The sequence below is a fragment of the Mirounga angustirostris genome, unplaced genomic scaffold, assembly GCF_029215605.1.
Source record: "Mirounga angustirostris isolate CCGP_5_RB_7025 unplaced genomic scaffold, mMirAng1.0.hap1 SCAF_2, whole genome shotgun sequence".
Classification (NCBI taxonomy): Eukaryota; Metazoa; Chordata; class Mammalia; order Carnivora; family Phocidae; genus Mirounga; species Mirounga angustirostris.
The window spans coordinates 34,908,438-34,933,410 of NW_026991710.1; the positions used below are offsets into that span (position 1 = coordinate 34,908,438).

General features: G+C 34.2%; 1 protein-coding gene across 4 annotated transcripts in view; it reads left to right on the forward strand.

Annotated features, from left to right (window-relative positions):
• Positions 1–24,973, forward strand: part of SLC30A9 (solute carrier family 30 member 9) — a 79,918-nt gene that overhangs the window by 45,514 nt on the left and 9,431 nt on the right. For 2 of the 4 annotated variants that reach the window (XM_045881230.3, XM_054508942.2), the window contains exons 8-17: positions 42–109; positions 2,720–2,822; positions 10,085–10,140; positions 12,275–12,410; positions 15,422–15,461; positions 16,503–16,574; positions 17,238–17,345; positions 18,396–18,561; positions 21,575–21,704; positions 23,719–23,832. In XM_045881230.3, coding sequence (XP_045737186.1) covers positions 42–109; positions 2,720–2,822; positions 10,085–10,140; positions 12,275–12,410; positions 15,422–15,461; positions 16,503–16,574; positions 17,238–17,345; positions 18,396–18,561; positions 21,575–21,704; positions 23,719–23,832 — 993 coding nt within the window. The remainder of the gene's footprint in view (positions 1–41; positions 110–2,719; positions 2,823–10,084; positions 10,141–12,274; positions 12,411–15,421; positions 15,462–16,502; positions 16,575–17,237; positions 17,346–18,395; positions 18,562–21,574; positions 21,705–23,718; positions 23,833–24,973) is intronic. The other 2 variants (XR_010409346.1, XM_064584423.1) reach the window with 2 other exon arrangements.

A 24,973-nucleotide genomic window follows, 5' to 3' on the forward strand; every position in this document is an offset into this window, starting at 1 on the left:
AAAGATTTTTTCTGTGTGTTTTTTTGTTTGTTTTTTTATAGCCACGGTCCAGAACAACATCAGTTTTTTTTAAAGGGCCAGGAAAAGTGGTGATGGTTGCCATTTGCATGTAAGTACCATTTAAAATAGAAATATATTATTTTTGGGACGCCTGGGTGGCTCAGACGATTAAGCATCTGCCTTTGGCTCAGGTCATGATCCCAGGGTCCTGGGATCGAGCCCCATGTCGGGCTCCCTGCTGAGCAGGGAGCCTGCTTCTTCCTCTGCCTGCTGCTTCCCCTGTTTGTACGCTTGCTCTCTCTGTCAAAAAAAAAAAAAAAGTATATTATTTTTAATGTGTATATCTATGAATGTAAAAATTTATTACTTGGTATTTAGGTAAAGGGTTATAAGTTCATGTTATTAGAAGGAAGTTGAATGAGCCTTTGTTAATATTGTCAGTAAAATGATGAGGGAAGAGTCCACGTAGATATCCATGCTTGTGCTGGGTCTATTTTTGGAGTGGTTAGGATGTAAGAATATTTGCTCTCTGAAAATTCTTTTATTTTCACTGGAGTTGAAAGAAGTCTTTTTTAAAAAGGTGAATTGGCTGAGATCATTTTTTGAGTAACTAAATCAACCTGGGTCATAACTACTGAAGAATATTTATATTTCTTGTTTTTCCCCATTTAACTTGGAAGAACATAATTGATATTTGTGCCTCTTCTTTTTCCTTCTGTCTTCTTGATTCGTATTGTTTTGTTATCTTTTTTCTCTTTTGCTGATTAACCTATTTTAGGATATTTAAAAGTATTAATTCCATAATTCATTAGTTTATTTCTAAAATATATACATATGACATGTCAGGAATTGTGGTCGGGTCTTGAAATACAAAGATACAATTCATAATTCTCATCTTTAAGGATTGGAGGGGCACTAGACTGGAGAATGTCATGTACAGTAATGTAGAGAAGAGATGATGATGCACTAAACTGAGATAATGAAGGTAGGGATGGAAAGACATGTTTAGGTCCAAGAAGTTTTAGGAGGTATGGTCAAGGATGGGTCCAGGTTTCTGGTTTGGACAATTGGATAGATAATGGCATCATCATTGAGAGAAGGAGCACTTGAAGGAGGGGCAGGCTGGCAGCAAAGGAAATGATGAGTGTATTTTTGAGTTTGAGTGATCTGCCTGTAGGGCACCCAAGTGGAGTTGGTCAATGGCATTAATTCCTCTCTTCAGTAAAGTGAGGTTAGCAATTAAAACTTTCTTCATTGGAAGAATGTATGTAATATATGTAAACTGCTTTGTGTAATACCTAGTACATAACAGGTCCTTAATAAATACTAATATATGTTGGGTCTGAAGCTCACAAAGGAAAGCTGGATTAGGGATTTAGAGTTGAGGGTTATTAATACAGAGATGATAATTAAAGCCATAGGAGTAATTTTTTTTTTTTTTTTTAGATTTTATTTATTTATTTGACAGAGAAAGACACAGCGAGAGAGGGAACACAGGCAGGGGGAGTGGGAGAGGGAGAAGCAGGCTTTCCTGCTGAGCAGGGAGCCAGATGCGGGGCTCCATTCCAGGACCCTGTGATCATGACCTGAGCCGAAGGCAGACGCTTAACGACTGAGCCACCCAGGTGCCCCAAGCCACAGGAGTAATTAAGATCACCTGGAGAATGTGTATGAAGTGTGAGGAAGAAAAATCCCTCAGGAGGAAACCTTGAAGAATGCTAACATCTGTGAAATGGGTAGAGGAAAAGAGCCTGCAGAGGAGACTGAGGAAGAGAAAGGAGCAAGACAGAAAGGAAAGCAAATCAGGAACTAGGAGGAAAACCAGGGATATCATGGATGCCAAGGAAGACAGTCCTTTAAGAAAAAAGTGGCATATGCTTCTGTGAGATTAAGGAAAATACTAAAATGTTTTCAGGAATTTAGTAGCAAGAAACAGTTGTGGTATTGATAAGAATAATCTACTGAGGTATCTGAGGCATAAGCCATTGTTAAATGGACTGAAGTCTTAGTGCAAAATGTGGAAAATGGATACAGCAAGAGGAGCTATAATTCTTTCAATGAAGTGGAAAAGAGGGGAAAGAGAGCTGGAAGGGGATGTACAGTTTCCTTATTTATACAATGAGGATATTAATATTTATATAATAATAGTGTTATAATAAAACATGGTAAGTGACTAAGTGTAGTGCCCGAGGTAAACCGTACCAGTCATTACTGTTGCAATCTGAACAGCTAGCTTCCTCAGAGCTAACCATGTTTATTTTTAGCATCTATTATCTTCTAGTATGATTCTGAGACTGCTTGGTCTAGATTTGTCTTCACCTCTGGCATCTGGCCTGCTTAAGTAAATGGACTTTGTGACATTAGTGCGCTGGACAATATCAAGTGTAGATCCTCTTTAACCTACCCTAAGACACTTAATTTCTAACTTTACTTCATCCAAATATAAAACACACTCTTCTCATAAGTTCTCAAAATATACTTAAGTAATTTGTTTACACATATCATGTTTCTTCATTTGAATATTTAATGATATCATAACTGTGTTTTTCAAATTTATTCTCTTATTACCTAAAATATAATAAATTCTTAAAGGCTAGAGATTCTTTTTAATTTACTTTGAACAGAATCTAGTATGGAGGTTTATATACTCAATTAAATAAGCTTTTGGTGGAAATTTTTATCAAAACCTATGCTAAATTGTTTTATCTTTCTCTCCTAGCAATGGATTAAACTGCTTCTTTAAATTTCTTGCCTGGATTTATACCGGTTCAGCAAGTATGTTCTCTGAAGCTATACACTCTTTATCTGATACTTGTAATCAGGTAAGGTGTAAAAGTTTTTTTCTTATTAATTTTAAAGTAAATTTTTTAAGGCTTTAGTCTAAAAGTTGACCTATTTAAAAAACAGATGATTCCTATAGTTGGCTTGAGGAATAAAATGAAAGTTTTTTTTACTTTTGATGATGAAGTACATAGAAATTTGATCATAGTATTTTATTTATTATTATTTTTTAAATCAAGGATCTTCTTTATTACTTTTGTTTTGAGAGAGAGAAAATGAGGTGAGTGGGTAGGGAGAGGGGCAGAGGGAGAACGAGAAACTCAAGCAGGCTCCACACCCAGTATGGAGCCCAGTGCAGGGCTTGATCTCATAACCCTGAGATCATGACCTGAGCTGAAATCAAGAGTCAGATGCTTAACTGACTGAACCACCCAGGTGCCCCTGATCATATTTAAAGCACGTTGTTATGCTTTAAGAACTTACAACAGTGGAATATGAAGTATAACATTATCAATAGTAAGTGTTGGGCAGAATCTTTTGTATAAGAGATTCTTATCATTAGGTAGAAATTTGGTCTCTGAATATGAATTCTTATGACTATAGGGGCCAATTAAGTTTTTTGAATAAAGCTATAAAATAATCGAGGTGCCTGGGTGGCTCAGTAGGTTAAGTTTCTGACTCTTGATTTTGGCTCAGCTTGTGATCTCAGGGTCATGGGATCGAGCCCCACATTGGGCTCCATGCTCAGTGTGGAGTCTGCTTGTCCCTCTCCCTCTGCTCCTCCTCCGCGCGCGCGCACACACGCACACACTCTCTCTCTCTCGCTCAAATAAAGAAATAAAGTCTTAAAAAAATAAAGCTATAAAATAATCACAAGTGATTAATGAACTAAAATGATTTTACATTAGACTGTTTTTTTTTTTCTTTAGATTTTATTTATTAGAGAGAGAGAGAGAGCATGAGCCGGGGGAGGGCCAGAGGGAGAAGGAGAGGGAGAATCTCAAATAGACTCTCTGCTGAGCATGGAGCCTGATGCGGGGCTTGATCTCACAACCTTGAGGTCATGACCTGAGCTGAAATCCAGAGTTGGACGCTTAACTGACTGAGCCACCCAAGTGCCCCTAAACTGGGATTTTTAATTCCTTTGCTTGAATGTACAAATGAAGATTTTTATAAAATTAAGAGCAAAAAACAAAACCCAAAGCCAGCAGAAGGAAGGAAATAATAAAGATTAGAGAAGAAATAAATGATATAGAAACTAGAAAAACAATAGATCAATGAAACCAGGATCTGATTCTTTTTTTTTTTTTTTAATGAGAGCACACATATTCCGTGTAAGCGATGGGGGAGAGTGGCAGAGGGAGAGAGAATTTTAAGCAGACTCCACCGTTATCATGGAGCCCCACATGGGACTCGATCTCACAACCCTGAGATCATGACCTGAGTCAAAGTCAAGAGTCAGATGCTTACCAGCTGAGCCACCCAGGCGCCCCTAGGAGCTGGTTCTTTGAAAAAAATCAGCAAAATTGATAAGCCTCTAGCTAGATTGATCAAGAAGAAAAGAAAAAGAACTTAAAAATCACAAATGAGAGAGAAATAACCAATACCACAGAAATGCAGAAGACTGTAAGAGAATATTATGAAAAGTTATGTGCCAACAAATTGGATAACCTAGAAGAAATGGATAAATGAAACTACCAAAACTAAAGCAGGAAGAAAGAGAAAATTTGAACAGACTGATGACTAGCAAGGAAATTGAATCAGTAATCAAAAACTCCAGGGGTGCCTAGGTGGCTCATGCTCTCTCTCTCTCTCTCTCACATGAATAAATAAAATCTTTAAAAGAAAAAAAAAAAAGCCTCCCAACAAATGAAAGTACAGGACCAGACGGCTTTGCAGATGATTTCTACCAAACATTTAAAGAAGAGTTAATACCTATTCTTTTGAAACTATCCCAGAAAAATAGAAGAAGGAGAACTTCCAAATCCATTCTATGAAGCCAACATTACCCTGATACCAAAACCAGGTAAAGATACCACCAAAAAAGAGAACTACAGGCCAAACCTCTGATGAACATAGATACAAAAATCCTCAACAAAATACTAGCAAACCAAATCCAACAATACATTAAAATAATCATTCACCACAGTCAAGTGGGATTTATTCCTGGGGTGCTAGGGTGGTTCAGTATTCCCAAATCAATCAATGTGATACATCACATCAATAAGAGAAAGGATAAGAACCATTTGATCCCTTGGGGGGATGGGTTGGCCTGGTGATGGGTATTAAAGAGGGCACATACTGCCTGGAACACTGGGTGTTATATGTAAACAATGAATCGTGGAATGCTGCAAAAAATAAAAATAAAAAAAAGGAACCATATGATCCTTTCAATAGTTGGGGGAAAAGCACTTGATAAAGTACAACATCCATTCATAATAAAAACCCTCAACAAAGTAGGTTTAGAGGGAACATACGTCAACAAATAAAGTAAAGGTCTTATATGAAAAACTCACAGGGAACATCATAGTGAATGGGGGAAAACTGAGAGCTTTTCCCCTAAGGTCAGGAACAAGTCAAGGATTTCCACTCTCACCACTTTTATTCAACATAGTACTGGAAGTTCTAGCCACAGCAACCAGACAACAGAAAGAAATAAAAGGCATCCAAATTGATAAGGAAGAAGTAAAACTGTCACTATTTGCAGATGACATACATGGTATATATAGAAAATCCTAAAGACTCCCCCAAGAAACTACTAGAACTGGTAAGTGAATTAAGTAAAATCTTAGGATGCAAAATCACCATACATAAATCTGTTGCATTTCTATATACTAATAATGAAGCAGCAGGAAGAGAAGTTAACAAAACAATCACATTTACAATTGTATCAAAAATAATAAAGTCTGTAGGAATAAACTTAACCAAAGAGGTGAAAGACCTATACTTGGAAAACTATAAAACACCAATGAAAGAAATTTAAGAAGACACAAAGAAATGGAAAGACATTCTATGCTCATGGATTGGAAGAACAAATATTGTTAAAATGTCGTATTACCTAAAGCAATCTACAGATTTAATGCAGTCCCTATCAAAATACCAACATTTTTCACCAAATTAGAACAAACCTAAAATTTGTATAGAACCACAAAAGACCCTGAAGAGCCAAAAGAATCTTGAAAAAAGAAAAGCTAAACTGGTGGTATCACAATTCCAGGCTTCAAGTTATATTACAAAGCTGTATTAATCAAAATAGTATGGAACTGGCACAAAAATAGACACAGAGATCAATGGAACAGAATAGAAAACCCAGAAATAAACCCACAATTATATAGTCAATTAATCTTCAACAAAGCAGGAAAGAATATCCAGTGGGAAAAAGACAGTATCTTCCATAAATGGTGTTGGGGAAACTGGATAGCTACATAGCAAAAGAATGAAACTAGACAACTTCCTTACATTGTACCCCAAAATAAATACAAAATGCATTAAAGACCTAAACATGAGACCTGAAACCATAAAAATGCAGAAGAGAGCAGAGGCAGTAATTTCTTTGACAAAGTATTGGGACTACATCAAAATAAAAAGCTTTTGCACAGTGAAGGAAACAGTCAACAAGACTAAAAGGCAACCTATTGAGTGGGAGAAGATATTTGCAAATGACATATTTGATAAAGGGTTAGTATCCAAAATATATAGAGAACTGATACAATTCAACACCTCCCAAAACAAATAATCCAATTAAAAAATGGGCAGAAGTCAGGGGCGCCTGGGTGGCTCAGTCGTTAAGCTTCTGCATTTGGCTCAGGTCATGGTCCCAGAGTCCTGGGATCAAGCCCCGCATCAGGCTCCCTGCTCGGTGGGAAGCCTGCTTCTTCCTCTCCCACTCCCCCTGCTTGTGTTCCCTCTCTCGCTGTATCTCTCTCTGTCAAATAAATAAATAAAATCTTTAAAAAAAATAAAAATAAATAAAAAATGGGCAGAAGGCATAAATAGATATTTCTCCAAAGAAGACATGCAGATGGCCAACAGACACATGAAAGGATGCTCAGTATCACTCCTTATCAGGGAAATGCAGATCAAAACTACAATGAGATATTACCTCACACCTGTCAGAATGGTTAAAATCAAAAACACAACAAACACCAGTATTGGCAAGGATGAAGAAAAGGAATGCTCATGCAGTGTTGGTAGGAATGCAAACTGGTTCAGTCGCTGTGGAAAACAGTATGGAGGTTCCTCAAAAAGTTAAAAATGGAACTATAATACAGTAGTTGTACTACTGGGTATGATCCAAAAAATACAAGAACACGAGCACCTGGGTGGCTCAGTCGGTTAGGCATCTGCCTTTGGCTCAGGTCATGACCCCAGGACCCTGGAATCAAGCCCTCCATTAGGCTGCCTGCTCAGCGGGGAGCCTTCTTCTCCCTCTCCTGCTCCCCCTGCTTGTGCTCTCTCTCTCTCTGTGTCAAATAAGTAAATAAAATCTTAAAAAAAAATACAAGAACACTAATTCAAAGGGATACACGCTTAACGACTGAGCCACCCAGGCGCCCCTCTATTGGGTTTTTAAAAAATGTTTTATCCATCTCTCTGTATGTTGAAAATTTCCATAATATAAAGTGCAAAAAGACATGATGTCAATTGTGATCATCTTTTCAAGCACACACACACCCCTCCCTGAAATCTCTCACAAATATATTCACAAAAGCAACATTAACAACTATATACAAGTGTATATAAAGATAGTCTGAAATATCCATCAGACTCTTAAATGATCCCCCCCCCCAGGAATATTATTCAGCCATTAGAGAAAAAAAGAAAGAAATCCTGCCATTTGTGACAACATGGATGGACTTTGAGGGCATTACGCTAAGTGAAATAAAGTCAGAGATAGATACTGAATGATCTCACTTATATGTGGAATAAAATAAAAACACCCCAAACTTAAGGATATAGAAAACAGATTGGTGGTTGCCAGAGACAGGGAGTTAGTGGAGGTGGGTGAAATGGGTGAAGGTGGTCAAAAGGTACAAACTTCCAGTTATTAAAAAATTAATTTGTTGTAATATTTTTATAACTATAGTATTTTTTTCTTTACCTCTTGAGAGACTAAAATACCTCAAGTTTTAAATTTAGACCTGTGCTTCTAGTGATATTTAGGTTTACAATTTCTGTATAGTTCATTTTTTAAAACTTTTCTGCTAAGTAATATACAGTACATCATTAATATTAATTGATATGAATTTATCGAGCACCTGAGTTTATAATGTAGTGTTTAGAAGAAATCAGTCTTTGCTCCTCTGTAAGGGGGTCAGAACAATTAGAAAGATATTCCAAGATGACATTTAAGCAGTTGCATGATAGTATGATACTGAGGGAAAAATCAAAAAAGGAAAGGAAAATCATGGAGGGGGAAGCATTTATAATGCTTCTTAGCCAGTAGATATTAATATCCATTATGTTGCAAACCAAGCAGATGTAGGTTATATTTACAGATATATATATATCAGTGTGTATATTTATATATGTATACACACACATTGTAATTATGCAGAAAAAGGTGTGAAAGGACCTATCTCGTGTTACCCTACCTCTTGGGGGTAGTGAGGGGGACAGGATTAGGGATGGTCTGTGATACCTTATTTTTATAGGAAAAACTAATAAATTTGGTCCACATTCAGTTTATGAAAAACTTGATATCCTACACTTTATTGTGTGGCCAACCTGAATATTAAGGATTTTAAAAATAATTGAATACCCATTGGCTATTTTGTAAACATTATAAACACACACACATATATATATATACACACACACACACATATACACAGTGTGAATTAATGAATATTTCAATTTAATTTGCAAGTTTAAAAGGATCCTGTGCTCTATCTTAATTTGCTCTCATTTTCTTGGTTTGATTCACTGAAAAGCCATCATCTGTGTTTTAGGTAGTTTTAACTCTCTTTTTCTTTGGAATCCATAGAAAAAAACCTGTAATACTCTGTGTATTTAGGGTAGGATTTCCAGTATCAAAACTTAAAAGTCCAATCATGTATTTGTTTTAGCCATTTTCAAGGTGGTGTAATCTCTATTTTACTAGAGAGAATGTTTCTATCAAGTTTTTTGTAACCTACAGGGAAACCTCATCTATGAAGAATTTGGTTGTCTTGAAGCTTTACCTATCTGATTATTTGATACCATGCTGAAAAAATGGAAAAGCCCCAGATTAGGGAAATAATACCACGTAGGGTATTCACTTGGAGGCCTTGTATTTTTATTAAACAAATAATTCTAATAAGGTAATCTTTTTTGGATCTCTAAACTCACATCAAATTAGAATAGAAAGGACTTACTAGGGGCAAGCATACTAATATCGGGAGTTTCCAGTGATAACTCTTTTTAACAAAAGATGCAATTGAAAAACCAAATAAATGAAAGAAAGGAAGAAAAGATCAAGTCTGGGGAGGAAGGAAGGAAGGAGAGAAAGGTGGTAACTAGGATTAAAGACATGTTCGTATTTTTGCCATATTTACTTTATGTTTTTGGTTTTTTAAAGAAATAAAGTCTTAGTTGTAATTAGCCCTACATCTTTATTCCCTCCTTCCACACCCCAGATAATGTACATATTGATATGTATACTCCTTGTGCATGGCTTTGGAAGATCTGGTAGAAATATATTTGTCTGTATACAATGTATACTATTTAAAATTTTTACTGTCTTTTATTTGTATAGCAATATGTTACTTTTCCTATAAAAATATCAGATATTACAGACTATCCTAATCCTATTTCTCTCCTCAGAGGTATAAACAGTTGAATGTATATTCTTTTAGACCTTTTGCTGTGCTTTACATTATGTGTTGTCTACAAAACGACGTAAGTTTTTTTGTACTTTACACACTGTTCCTGATTTTTTTTTTTTCCTTCCACTTTAATGGTATGTGTAGGAGCTTTTACCATGTCAGTACAGAAAGCTCTGTCTCAATTCCATTCTTTTAAACTGTTGTAGATGTAACTATGGTTTGGCAATACCAGCATTTATTTTGCCATTCCTTATTGAGCGCTTTTTAGGTTGGCTTTCACATTTTTTGTCTTTATAAGCAATGGTGTTTTGAACCCCTTTGGGTTCATCTTTATTTCTCTAAGGTAAGGACTGTAAACCAGAATTGCTGGGCTGTTGTGTATGTGCATGTGAAGTGGTTCTTTGCCATTGTCAGATTGCACGCTCCAGATTGGTTCTACCACACTATACTCTCCATCTTGCTAATAATTATTTACCCTTTTTTCTTCTTCTCCATAGGGTTTACTAGCAGTGGGCATCAGTAAGTCTGTTCAAACACCAGATCCTACTCATCCGTAAGGACATTGCCTTTATTTTATTTTATTTTTTGGCAGCAAGTCATTGAAATAAAAGCAGTTGAATTTTGGAAGTCTCCTGCAGTTTATATACCTGCATTTTTGTGTTAAAGATTTGGTCAGTTCTTTCACTATAGGATCTAAAATGTAGGACTCAAACACAGTGTCAAAATAAATTCAAGATATAATTTGAAATTTGTGTTTAAATTATTTTTATGCTTTGTAACAGCATAGAGATCTTGTCCTCTTCATATTTGATAATAACAAAGCACATATTTTGATCTTAGAGTTCTATTTTATTTGGTTAAAGGAAACATTCTACATCTAGACTAATAGGCACTGAGTCTAAAATTGTAGTGATAACTTTTATTAAATCCATATTTATTGTATTTTAATCCTGTTGTGATTTGGAAATAGTATTCTGCTAACATTTTAAAATTATTTATTTATAAAATGAGTATTCTTTTATATTATTTTGAGTCACATCAGTTATTTTATAGAGATTTTTTCCTTTTACTAACATACCCAGCTAATACTTTTGAATTCCACATGTATCATTTATTTAACAAGTTTCAATAATAAAATTTGATCAGTCTTAAGGCAGAAAAAATGTACTTTTATTTCTGTAAAGGAGTCTGCCTCTGTGCTTTATATAAAGGCCTTTTTTTTGCTTAAAAGCAAGACACTACTGTTTTCTCATAAATGATAGTATATTTTGAATATCCTAGAACTATCAATAAGCAATTATAGAGAGCAAGTAGCTTTCTTATCTACTAATTACACATCATTACACTATTTTACTGTGTCAAGAAAAGAATTTTTTTCCTGATTAGTTTTATACACCAAAATTTTTAAAACAGGATAAAATTTTATAATTTTAGGTTGTGAAGATTTCTTTTTAAGGCATTTTCAACGATCTACTTGAGTGCTGCTCAATAAAATTTTCTAGTGATAGAAATATTTTATATCTGTCCAGTATGATAGTCAGTAGCTACACGTGGCTGTTGAGCATTTGGAATGTGGCTAGTGTAAAGATCTACATTTAAATTTTTATTGTTTTAATTAATTTAAATTTAAATAGCGTTATGTGGCCGATGATTAATATGGGACAGTGAAGATCTACATAGTTAAAATTTTCAGTCAGAACCTACAATTTTTTGAAAACACATAGAAGGAAAGTATTAGCATTTAATTTAGATCTTAATTTACTTTAACTGAAATAAATATATATATATATATATCCTATATTACTTTGGGGGGTACATTTAGAAAAAGTAAGTTTTTCTAAATCAAATAGGTAGAACATTGTCATATCTATAAACTGAGAATTCCCTATTGCAATATTACTACATATTTGCAGAAATAATTAAAAACAGTTTTAATTAAGACCTATTGTTTAAATTTGCATCTGCCAGAAGGGTGCCATAGAGTTTGGCTTTGGGAGTAAATTTCTCAGGAAATATTTTTATTAATGAGTGATTCCTTTCCTCGTATAGTATTATCATGTTTTTGAGCTTCTTAAAACTCAGTATTTTATTGATACATACAGTAATACAAAATAATACACACATTGACAAAGATTCTTTAAAATGAGATTTTTTTAAAAAAAACTTGCCATAAAAATGCCCGAAAAACTGAAGCTCATAGTCCTAATAATAGTAGTTAGTTGCTGTGTGCTAAACTATTCAGAACCAGCCCCAAGTATCCAACGTCAAATTATAGGCAAGAAGACCAAATGTTTAGTTAGAAAGCTGTATTACAGGGAAATTTAAATGTCTTCCTCTACATTAAACACCTGAATGCATTTTTAAAAAGATGAATTTTATCAGTATTTGTGGTACATAATAGTGTATTGACTCTATGTAATCAGAACAGACTATATGAAAGAGGGATTAGAAAATACCTGAATTCAGTCATATTCACCGTTTTTCTATATTTTCAAAGATCTTGCAGTTTTTTCCCTTTATATGTTATTTTCCAATTAGATTTAAGTTTGGCATTTACATTTTACTTAAATATAAAACCATAAACATCTTTATATTGTAAGAAGTTTTTGGTTTTCTTTTGCATTGGCTTATTCAACATATAAAACGATTTGTATTTTTTGTAAACTTTTTTTTTTTTAATTTTTCAGGTATGGATTTTCAAATATGCGCTATATTGCTTCACTAATTAGTGGTGTTGGTATTTTCATGATGGGTGCAGGATTATCTTGGTACCACGGAATCATGGGATTGCTTAATCCTCAACCAATGGAATCCCTTCTATGGGTAATCTTTTTCCCCCCTCAGTTTTCAAGTAATATAAGAGTGATTAAGTACAGTAGAATGCCTTTGTCATATTGATATTAAAGAAAGGGACTAACACATACCTTTTTGACTGTAATATGGGGTTATGTAGCTGTAGTTGTGTTTTTTAGAACATGACTACACATGACCTCTAAATTCATATGGTTCAATGATGTTGAACAAGAGTATCTCTGTAGGTACAGGGGCACCTGGCTGGCTTAGTTGGTGGATTGTGTAACTCTTGATCTCAGGGTTGTGAGTTCGAGCCCCACATTGGGTGTAGAGATTACTTAAAAATAAAATCTTAAAAAAAAAGAAGAAAGAAAAGAGTATCTCTGTAGGTACAATCATTAAGTACTGACTCCTGGGTTAAAATCTTGGGCAGTTCCATTAATTTCTTCAGTTATATTGAAGAACAAGAAGATCTCTGTTCATTTTTAGTCCCAAGAATAATCTATCAGTAATTAAAATATCCAGTGCCACAAGACAGTCATAAGTTGGAATTGTTGTATTTAAAGATTTTTTTTTTTTCACTCATGTAGGTAGGAAGCCTGTACCAGGGGAATGGGAGGATGGGAGCATGGTCACCTTCTGTATTTTCCTCGCTAGGGCTTCTGCCCTTCTCTCCTACTCCTGAGCTTGCCTCTGGCAGCATCAAATGTAGGGAGAGAGGACAGAAAATACTACTCTATTGTACTTTACTGGCACCAGCATCATTTTACATTGGATTCCTCTGACCTTTGTAGATACTTAAAGCTGCCTTTTTCTCTCATGGAAACTTCTTGGAGATTACCCTGCATGTCCACTCTGACTCTGGCTCCCTTGACAAGCATGGATTGGTCATTTGGCACCCCTTTTAGCTTCTGCTTCTTAGGATGTAGTTCCAGACTCTTTCTGCTGAGGTTGCCTTGCATTTTCGAGAAGGCTCTTTGGGCAGTTGATCTCTTTTCCAAAGACTCTTACTCAGAATCCTGTTTGGGCTCTGTGTGTTAAAACAGACATCTTTAATGCCCTCCCAGTGAGAGTGCAGTTTTGTTTTATTTTTCCCCCAAACATAATCATCTACTCTGTTGACACAATCAATATCAGTAGACTTGCCAATAAATTTATTTTTATATGTGAATTAGACATAGTTCACTGTAATCTCTAAACACCAGGGACGTACATCCAGCTTTCTGAACAATCTTAACAGCTTAATAGCTTTCTCCAAAGAAATCTTCGCTTTTGGCCTTAACCTTAGCTCTTCCTCATGGGTTAGTGGGTGTGGAGCTAGGAGTTGTAAAATGAGGCTTGGGCGTTCTCTGTGCAAAGCCTGAAGAAATGGTACAGCACCTCATTTTGGAATGTGGGAGTACTTATAGCCTAATTTGTTCTCAGTTGGAATGAATCTCATTTAACATCTTTTCCTCCATTCTGAAAAGGTTCAGCCACTTTATAGATACCTCATTCTTTTTTTTTTTTTTAAAGATTTTATTTATTTATTTGAGAGAGAGAATGAGATAGAGCATGAGAGGGGGAAGGGTCAGAGGGAGAAGCAGACTCTCCGCTCAGCAGGGAGCCCAATGTGGGACTCGATCCCGGGACCCCAGGATCATGACCTGAGCCGAAGGCAGTCGCTTAAACAACTGAGCCACCCAGGCGCCCTATAGATACCTCATTCTTACAGCATTCATCTGATTTGTATAGTATTATTTTACAGACTAAGTGGTTAATGAAAATTAGTTAAATTTTCTATTGTATTTAAGTTTTAAAGCTACTAGGAGCTCGGGGTGCCTGGGTGGCTCAGTCGGTTATGCACCTGATTCTCAATCTCAGCTCAGGTCTTGATCTCAGGGTCCTGAGTTCAAGCTCTGTGTTGGGCTCCATGCTGGGTGTGGAGCCTATTTAAAAAAAAAAAATGCTAGAAGCTCTTCTATCTTTTTGCAACTAAATGAGGTTACATCAGACTATGACTCTTAGTTAATAAATAGATTCAATGTACCATAGACCAATTTATGTTTATTAGGTATTGGAATCTTTTGCTGATATATGCTGTTTCCCTTTATTAGGTGATAAGTGTGTCTTAAATCCTTTCAGGAAGGAGATCAAAGGATTAAAAAAATATTGGACAGTTTAGCTACTGTTTTAATTATGTTGTAGGTTGGCAGTAAGATTCAGTGGAGATAGCCTAGAGTTGAGACTGGAAAACCCATATTCTAGCTTTTACCCTGGTATCATTTCTATGTACTCAAGCAAATCACATAGCCTTGGGACATCTCAGTTTCCTTAACAAAATTATAAGAGTATTAGACTAGGTTCAGAATTTTCCAAACTTCTATTTCAGGGAAGCCCAGGGTTCCAAAAAGATGATGCTGAAAATTCTACATATGTTTCGTTTGAATTTCATTGAAATTGTTAAAAATTTGTGTTGCTAGGTTATCTCTTGGATTAAAGTTTTTTGTGAATCTTTATTTAATTCAAGTGTGTCCTGGTACTGCAAGGAGGGTGGTGTAATCCCCCTCTCCCAAATTGATCACTATTTATAACTGCTTATCTTTCTGAATCAGGATTGGTACTGGGAATCCAAACAAAAGCCAGAAGTTACATGGGTATGGGTGTGGATCTTACTGTATGTATCCTGGTATCCACACCCCAGATTTCAAATGTTTGTGTTCATTTTGAACTTCAGAAAATTTTTTATACTTATTTTTTCATCTCTTATGTCATGAATTTAACTTAGGTCATGGTATAACACTCTATAGAGTAGACAGATTACTCTTCTAAGTATTAAAAAATGAAATGACCATCAAATCTTTAACTTTTATTTTTTTCCTTTTATGAAGATATACCCTCTATTTCATTGCCCTCATTTGAGCTATCTCCTATCAAGATTCTTATCTGGCTAGGATTTGAATTTATGTTTCCATTTTAAACATTATAAACTTTATGCATGAATCGTTGTGACTCTCTAATGAAATATTAACTTACACTTTATTTTAATACTTCTTTTCTAGGCATATTGTATTTTAGCGGGATCATTAGCATCTGAAGGAGGTATGTACTGTTACAGTATCTCTTTATTCTTAATTTAGTAATATATATTCAGCAGTTCATTTTTATAAATTGCTAAATTCCACTGATTAAAGAAAAACTATTGAAATAGGAATCTACTTCGAGGGAGTAAATTCTTTGTATAATGTACTATGGTTATTCCTCTAATGGATGTGGGCAAGGGAAAACCTCTTTTTTTTTGTTCTTGAGTATCTTAATCATAACACTCAGAACATTTGGAATGGAGTCTAAAAACATAACTATATATTGAATTTTTTAAAATTATGTTTTAGTGGGGCACCTGGGTGGCTCAGTCAAGCAGCTGCCTTCGGCTTACGTCATGATCTCAGGGTCCTGAGATTGAGCCCTGCTTTGGGCTCCCTGTTCCATAGGGAGTCTGCTTCTCCCTCTCCCTCTGCTTGTCCCCCCAGCTTGTATTCTCTCTCTGTCTCTCTCGATCGCTCCCATTCTCTGTCAAATAAATAAAATCCTTAAAAAAAATAAATGAAAATCAGGTTTTAGTAGTGTTAATCATGGAAGGCTGACTCTTTGCAATAAAATATTTCCAGGTTTCTGCAAGGTTCAGCTGTAGCAAGTTTTATGACAGAAAAGCGCTACATCATGTAGGAAACTGCCTAACTCATTGTATTCATAGTATGCTTACTTCCGATACATTGTCATTTGCTATGCATAGTGTTCCCTTAATCTTTGACAGTCTGTAAAATGGTGATAACACCACCTGCCTCAAAAGGTTGGGAGGATCAGAAGAGTTATGCTTAGTGTGGTGCCTGCCAACTAGTTGGCTGTCCAATAAATTAAGGTCATTAAGGTGGTGGTAATGATATTTAAATTATTATGGTTTAGAAATATGGGATTCCTTGTATTATGATAGTCGGAGTCTAGATAATGACTAATTAATATAGAACTTTTCTTTATTGACAACCCCGGCATTAAAAGTGTTGTACCTATTTATTTTGAGAAGCCATCTTTAAAATTTGGAGGCATGAAGTTTTTTTCTTGCTGATATGAATGCTTTTCTTTCAGCAACACTTCTTGTTGCTGTAAATGAACTTCGTAGGAGTGCTCGGGCCAAAGGAATGTCATTTTATAAATATGGTATGTATGTTAGAAACCAGGTGTCTTACTTCATCTCCTTTATTTTCTAAAATTACCCAGTACTATTGCTTTTTCCTTATAGGTGTGTACAAAATATATCTCGATGTCTTCTCTGTATGGCTCTTATATTATATATCATCTCTTTTAAAAAGAGAAACAGGGGCGCCTGGGTGGCTCAGTTGGTTAAGCAACTGCCTTTGGCTCAGGTCATGATCCTGGAGTCCTGGATCGAGTCCCACATCGGGCTCCCTGCTCAGCGAGGAGCCTGCTTCTCCCTCTGACCCTCCCCCGTCTCATGTACTCTCTCTCATTCTCGCTCTCTCAAATAAATAAATAAATCTTAAAAAAAAAAAAAAAGAGAGAAACATAGTGTGATATGAACATGAATACTTTATATTTGAATTTTAACTTAAGTGACTACAGTTTTTCTATATATGTTTTTATAACTAGAGAAAGTAATTTGACTTTAAATTTCAGTTACTGTCAACATTTAAACTAATAAATTGTGTTTACATTGAACTGGGTTTTTAAAATCAGGATCTCATACATTTTTTATCTTAATTTATATCTTAATTTTAAATGGATACTTACTAAAATGTTACGTGATAGTATCAAATTAGGATTTCAGAAGTTTCTTTTCTTGTCTCTACCCCAATGATTAAGTAATGGAAAGTCGTGATCCTAGTACAAACGTTATATTACTGGAGGATACTGCAGCGGTCTTGGGAGTGACAATAGCAGCTACGTGTATGGGCCTTACTTCCCTAACAGGTAAATATTTCTTAAGTTGCAGGTGATTTATTTGTCCTACTTAAATAATTCCCTAATATGTGGGTATTTTCTTTTATATCACTGAATAGTTTTAAACCAATAGATTGTTAAATGCTAATTGCATACTGACCATTTATTTGTATAAGACAAATAAGACAGTAGAAGTCTTCAGAGTTCTCTCTCAGAAATTTTCTTAGTTTGAAACAAAGACGGCTGTTGTTAGAGCATTTCTGTAATGTGCTAAACCTTTCTAGCTGTGCCTTAATAAATTATGCAACTACTCTGAGCTTAGTATTGATAATATTTGGCCTAGTGACCTCAAAGGTTTATTAAGGTAATATATGGGAGAGAACTTTAATAAACTCTAATATTGTAAATAAATATATATTGTAGCTCTGATTCAGAAAATCTTAGGTAAGGCCTAAGAACTTGCATTTTTACCAAGTTCTCAAGTGATGCTGATGCTGCTGGTTAAAGAACTGTACTTTGAGAACCACTGCTCTAAGGTACCTGTAGCATGCAATGAATTAACTTCTCCCCTTTGTATCTAGAATGGTACTAGCTATGCATCATCCTTGGTTGAATGAAAAGAGTGATCCATATCATTTTTTTGTATGGCTTAATTCTCTCACAGAACCTTGATAAGAATAAGAAACAAAAGGTGGTTATTTTTTTCAGCTGTTGGTCTCACAGTGTTGTCAGCGTGGGACAGGAAAAGTGCTACTGATATATCAAAAAGAAATGGATTTTATTAAATTAGTAGTATGTATATGATGTTTCTAAAATGCTCTGAACCCTCACTCATGTAATGACCATATGCAAGAAATAGATCTTAAATATTAAACCACATAATACTCCTGTGTAATGTAAAGCATATGGTAGCATCTCCATTTTGTAGTATAGTAAACTTATTAGGAAAAAGTCATTAAAGGAATTAGGGAATGAATTTCAGGTCCTTTGTTTTACTAATTCTGGTTCTTTACTCACTAAAGCTGATTGATGAAATAATAGAAAATGTTAATTTACTGACTTCTTCTGTGCTTTATGTAGGTAATCCACTGTATGACAGCCTAGGTTCTTTGGGTGTGGGCACGTTATTAGGCATTGTCTCAGCATTCCTCATCTACACTAACACGGAAGCGCTCTTAGGGCGATCCATCCAGCCAGAGCAAGTACAACGGCTTACTGAACTCCTGGAGAACGACCCATCAGTAAGGTCAGCTTATTCCAGTGATGCTGCTAAGGTTTATAAAAACATATTAAGAAATAGAAATGCTTGGTTTGTAAATACTTCCAGAAGAGTTTGTGGTTTCCTAGCCTTTAGACTTTTAATCTATGACTTTTCAGACTTGCAACCTTAGAAGAAAACAAGTGAAAGCATTTAGGAAACTCCCTGTTTTCTTTTAAATTCTATATATCGTCAATCTTTAGAATAAGGAACACTTAGATGATGTAATGGGAACCGAAGTTTGCAAGTGGTTATCTCCATAATGTAGAACACTTCTGTGGAACCTTCATATTTATTTTGCCTTATATTTGTATTATAATTACAAATTGCTATATTAAATTTAAGAAAATTTTTATTCAATGGGGAAGTGATTACCAAATTGAATATAATTTATACTCCTTTTGAAAATAGACTTCTTGTTTTAGCTCATTTTAAAAGTGTTTCCTTATAATCTTTATCTTTTAAATGATATGAAAATGAAGAACTGAAGGGGCACCTGGCTGGCTCAGTCAGTAGAGCATGCAGCTCTTGATCTTGGAGTCGTGAGTTCAAGCCCCACGTTGGGGGTAGAGTTTACTTTTAAAAAAAAAAAAATGAAGAACTGAAGACTTAGGAGATAATCAGAAGAGATATGGCATTCTAATTAGTACTTTTTAGTGAAATCCAAGTTTCAGAGTGATACGGAAGGAATAAACCTTTAAAATCCCAATTTTCTACTAACTACATATATATGTTAAACTTTAAATGAATATATTTTTCTTCTGTGTTATAACCAGATCTTTTTAAGATTATTTATTTGAGAGAGAGAAAACACAAACTGGGGAGGGGCAGAGGGAAAGAATCTCAAGCAGACGCCCTGCTGAGCATAGAGCCCAACATGGGGCTTGATCCCACAACCCTGAGATCATGACTTGAGCCAAAATCAAGAGTTAGACGCTTAACAGACTTGAGCCACTCAGGCACCCTTAAAACCAGAATCTTTAAGTTAAATCTTTTAAGAATGACCTGTATATCTGAATCAGTAAAACAAATGAGTAAATTATTACTAGATTTATATTCTAAGCCCTACATTTTTAATCTGGAAAAGTAGTTACCCAACTATATCTAGATTAGAAGTTGAATATTCTTAGAATCAGTATTAGGCTTAGTACTTGATTAGTCCATGTTAATATTCTTTTCCTTGTAATATCTTTGTCTGATTTTGGTATCAAGGTAATACTGACATTATAGAATGAGTTGGGAAGTGTTTTCTCATCTTCTATTTTTTAGAAAAGTTTATGAACTGTTGGTATTTCTTCTTTTAATGTTTGGTAGAATTCACCAGTGATATCATCTGGGCATGGGCTTTTCTATGTGGGTAGTTTTTTGATTACTTACTCTACCTATTTTCTTGTTAAGGATCTGATCAGATTGTCTATTTCTTCTTGAGTCAGTTTCAGTAGTTTGTGTCTTTCTAGGAATTTCTGCATTAGTTCTAAGTTATCTAATTTGTTGGCATACAACCATTCATAATTTTCCTTTGTAATCCTTTTTATTTCTTTAGGATTGGTAGTAATGTCTCCTTTTTCATTTTTGACTCTAGTAATTTGAGTCTTCCTTTTTCTCTTGGCCAGTCTGGCTAAAGGTTTGTCAATTTTGTTGATCTTTTCAGAAAACCAGCTTTTAGTTTTATTTTCTGTTGTTTTCTTTATATCATGAATTTCTGCTCTGATCTATATTATTTCCTTCTTCTATTTGCTTTAGATTTAGTTTGCTCTTCTTTCCAGTGTCTTAAGATGGTAGTTTAAGTTTTTCATTTGGTATCTATCTTCTTTTTAAAAATATAGGCTTTTACAGTTAGTAAATAAGCATTACTTTCACTGTATTAGTCAAATAATGAAATTTGTAATATTTTGTTAGGACTGAGGTAGATATGCTTTTTAAAAATGAAAAAAATTATGTAGCTTCTTGCCAATCTGGACAAGTTTTATTTCATTTTGGGTATATATAACCTTATAAATATTAAATCATTCTTATTTTTATCCTAGTTGATAAATATGCTTCTTTATTTTTATGGCTAAAGAATTTGAGACTCAGTATTTAGTAACTTGCTCAGGATCACTCAGAAGTTAGGGTCAAATGTTTTGAGTATTTGGAGTCTCATTTAGGCTTGTTTTCCTGTGGCTCTCTATATCCCCAGGATTCAGAGTGTTTTTGTTTTATATATCCCATAAAGAAAAGATGTTAATAGTGGTTATCATAGAAAGAAAAGAATTTCTCAACAGTTTTCTAAGGAAGATTGATTCCTGAGGGTTAGGACAGAAGGGATGAAAAGCAGTTATAACACTAGAACATCTGCTTCCCTTTCTGGGAGGCAAAATGGTATAATGGAAAGACTACTGGGTTTGGGTGTCTGAAGATCTGGAGGTGAGTTCTGCCTCTGCTGTTGACTAGCTGAATTACCTCAGGCAAGTCACTTAGGCCTCTCGGACTGTTTTATAATCTGTAAAGTAAAGATGCCAATTTAGCTACTTTCTGAATTCCATTCATTAAATGTCTGCCGTGTAGTTGCTACCATATTAAACATTGTATGTATGTGTTGACTCATTATTCCCCATATCAAATCCCATTAGGTAGTTATTATTAACTTCATTCAAATAGAGTACTTCACAATTGCATGAAGACTTTTAAAGAAGCTTTTAAAAAAAAGAATTATGAGACAAAATGACAACATTGTAGAAAAGCAATTTAGAGTTGATTTTTTAATCCACAAACTATATAATTCATGTATATACAAACCATAAAATAATATTTATTAAGTTTGCATCTTTGTATGGCATTATGCAAAAATAGCTAAATGGACGTTTGTTTGGAAATTTATTGATGGCACTTAATGGTGAATACTCTGAAAGCCATCTTGGTCCATTTTCATCACTGATGGAAAAAAAGAATTCTGTACTTTGTGCCATTAAAATGTGTATGTGTGCAAATATAAACTTGTATGCATTGTTATTGGTTGCAGGGCAATTCATGATGTTAAAGCCACAGATTTAGGATTAGGGAAAGTAAGATTTAAGGCAGAAGTAGATTTTGATGGACGAGTTGTTACAAGATCATATTTGGAAAAACAAGATTTTGACCAAATGCTACAGGTAAGTTTATGTATTTATTGTTTTCTTATATAGTCAAAGGTTAGAAAAATTACTTTTTGAGTAAATAAAATAAAACTTTTACAGGTCTTAAAGTCACTTGAGCTTTCAGCTTAGAGTTCCCAAACTTGACAGAGACCGTTTTATTTGCTGTGGAGTGGGTTGGAGGAGATAGCAGCAGAGCAAACTACTATTCACGTGCTTGCCATGTGCCAGGCATTTTATAGAAATTCTCTAGCATACTCTCAACAACGCTGTGAGGTAAAGCAATAGTATTTTCAGTTTTATACGTAGGCAAGTTAAGACACAGAAGGATTAAGTAATTTGTCTAAAATTACAAAGCCATAATATGGAGTCAGATATCAGTGTAGATCTCTATGATTCTACAACCCATGATTTTATATTAAGAATTAAATTTGAAAGAGAATTCAGAGGATAATAATAATGAACAGTGCAAAGGTTACCACGTGCCTTTGTCAAATCTTAACATTTTACTCTACTGTATTTACTTACGATATTAAAGAAAATGTTACAAAAACAGGTGAAGACCTTGTCTTCTCCTTCTAGATCCTATTCTTCTTCCTCCATCCCTAGAACTAAAAATTGTCTTGAATTTAGTACTGTCATTTCCATTCAGTCTTTATACTTTTCCACAGATTTTTCTTAGCACAGTATATAGTAGCATTTTAAATATTTCAAAATTGATATAAATGGTATCATACCACCTGATTTCCTCTATAGTTTGCTTAAGAGCATCATTTTGAGATTCCTCCATATTAATATATGTGTGTATACATATATTTATTTATATGTTAATTTATTTTAATTGCTATATAATCTCCTATGAATATACTGCAATTTATCCAGTCTCCCTCTGATGGACAGTTATGTCCACAATGGCATTCTCATATGTTTTCTTGTTCAAATGTGTAAGAATTTCTTTAGGGTACTGCATAGCTAGATTTAAAATATTGGGCTTCTGAATAAACTTGGGGTACCTGGTGGGTGGCTCAGTCGGTTAAGTGTCCAGCTCTTGATTTTGGCTCAGGTCTTCATCTCAGGGTTGTGAGTTCAGGCCCTGTGTTGGGCTCCACGCTGGGTGTGGAGCCTACTTCAAAACAAAACAAAACAAACTTACCTTCAACTTCCCTAGGTATTTGCAAATTGTTCTTGAAAGAGTGTCAGTTTAATTTCCATCATCAGTACATCAAAGTTTCTCTTGCTTCACATTCTTACTAGATGGTATTATATTCACAGTTTTGAAATTTTTGTCATTATGATAGATGTGAAAATTACAATTTATATTTAATTATAATTTCTATTCCCCCTGGTAGTAGTAGTGAGGTTAGAAAACATTTAAATTTATTGGCCATTGGGATTTCCTCTACTGCTTTATTTAGTTAATTTCTGTTATTCTGACAAATTAATAAACATTTTATTTTTAATATGCTGGACACTAATCCTCAGTTGTGTATATGCAAATATCTTGTACTAGTTTGTGATTTACCATTTCACTGTAATTGTACAGAAGGTTTAATGTGTTTTTTAACTTCATGTCCCAATTTATAATCCTTTTCTCTAGGCTTTTTATTATGTTGCTTGAGAAGTACTTCCTTATTCCAGTATCATAAAAATACTCTCTTTTTTCTTCTAAAAGTTTTGTGGTTTGTTTTCTACTCGTAGTTTTTTAATTCACTTAGAATTATTATTTTTTTTGTTTAATGATTTGAGGTAGGGGTTTAATCTTTTTTTCCTATATAAAAATAATTGCCCTGGTACTGTTTATTGAATCGTCTGTTCTTTTCCCACTAATTTTGTAATGCTATCTCTGTGAAGTATTATACTTAATTTTTTGTTGAATTAAATGTTTTTGGAACTAGGTGGTCCATCACCTTTAGCATGAAAGTTTTTCGTTAAACTTAATGGTGTTTGTTATAATTTTTTAAAGAAATCATTGGTGTACTACTATGATTTTTTAAAAAGTTATTTTGTTTTCCTGCTGTCATTTTCTTTATAGGAAATTCAAGAAGTGAAAACTCCTGAAGAACTAGAGACCTTTATGCTTAAACATGGAGAAAATATTATTGATACTTTAGGAGCTGAAGTAGATAGACTTGAGAAAGAACTGAAAGTAAGATGTATTCATAATAATCATAATGCTGACTGTTTCTTAAGTACTTACTCTGTGTCAGAACAATGTGCTGATTGTATCACATGTATATGTTTATCTTCTCAGTAACCTCATGTTGTATGACTGGTAGTTGTGAACAAGAAAAATCACTGGGTTAGAGAAGTTGGGCAATTTACTCAAGGAAGTAGGGGATTGGGATTTGAACCTTTGTTGGTCAATTCCAAATTCTGTACTTTCAACCACTATTCCATAGTGCTTGCTTAGTTTCTAAAGTAGCTAAAGGTTTTTTGTTTGTTTTGAAATAAAAAGCATTTTAAAAGTTTCTAGAGAAAGGTGAAAGGGAAACTAGGTTCTCTTCAAAAGTTTGAAAAAACAATGTGACCTTGAACATACACACATCTTCCTTTTACTCCATCTGTCATTATTTTATATTTTCTTTTTGCTTCTGTTTGAGTTGGATATCATTACAACCTGTTGGTTTTTTACTGAAATATTACCTGATAAGACTATCTTTAAAAATCTCAGTGTTCTCAAATTGTCATTTATTGACTCTTGAGTTCAAGTTATTGCAATAAATAATATTTATAAATGATCTTTAACATAAATAGCTTGTTGAAGGCACTGCATTTTCTTCAGCTGATGTTGATCATTCTTTAGTTTTGTTAAAAATTGAAGGGAAATAACAAAAATTGAAGGGAAGCATTTCTATCACTACTTACTATTTTTTCTTTTAGACTCTAGGTACCAGAGTAATAGAAGCACTTCAAATAATATGATTTTGTTTATGTTAATATTATAGTTCACGACATGATTTTTAAGTTTGTAGATGAGCTGTTCTCAAATATTTTTGTCTTAAGATTCTTTATATTCTTAAAAATTATTCAGGACCCAAAGAGCTTTTATTTATTTGAATCAATATTGATACTTACTGAATCATAAATTTAAAAAGAGTTCTAAAAATATTCATTTAAAAACTATAATATACATGTTAATATAAATAACATTTTAACCAACTGAGCTACCCAGGCGCCTGATATAAATAACATTTTAATGAAAAGTAACTACATTTTCCAAAATGAAAAAAATAGTGAAAAGAATGGTATTGTTTCACATTTTTGAAAAAATCTAAGCTAGATTCCCA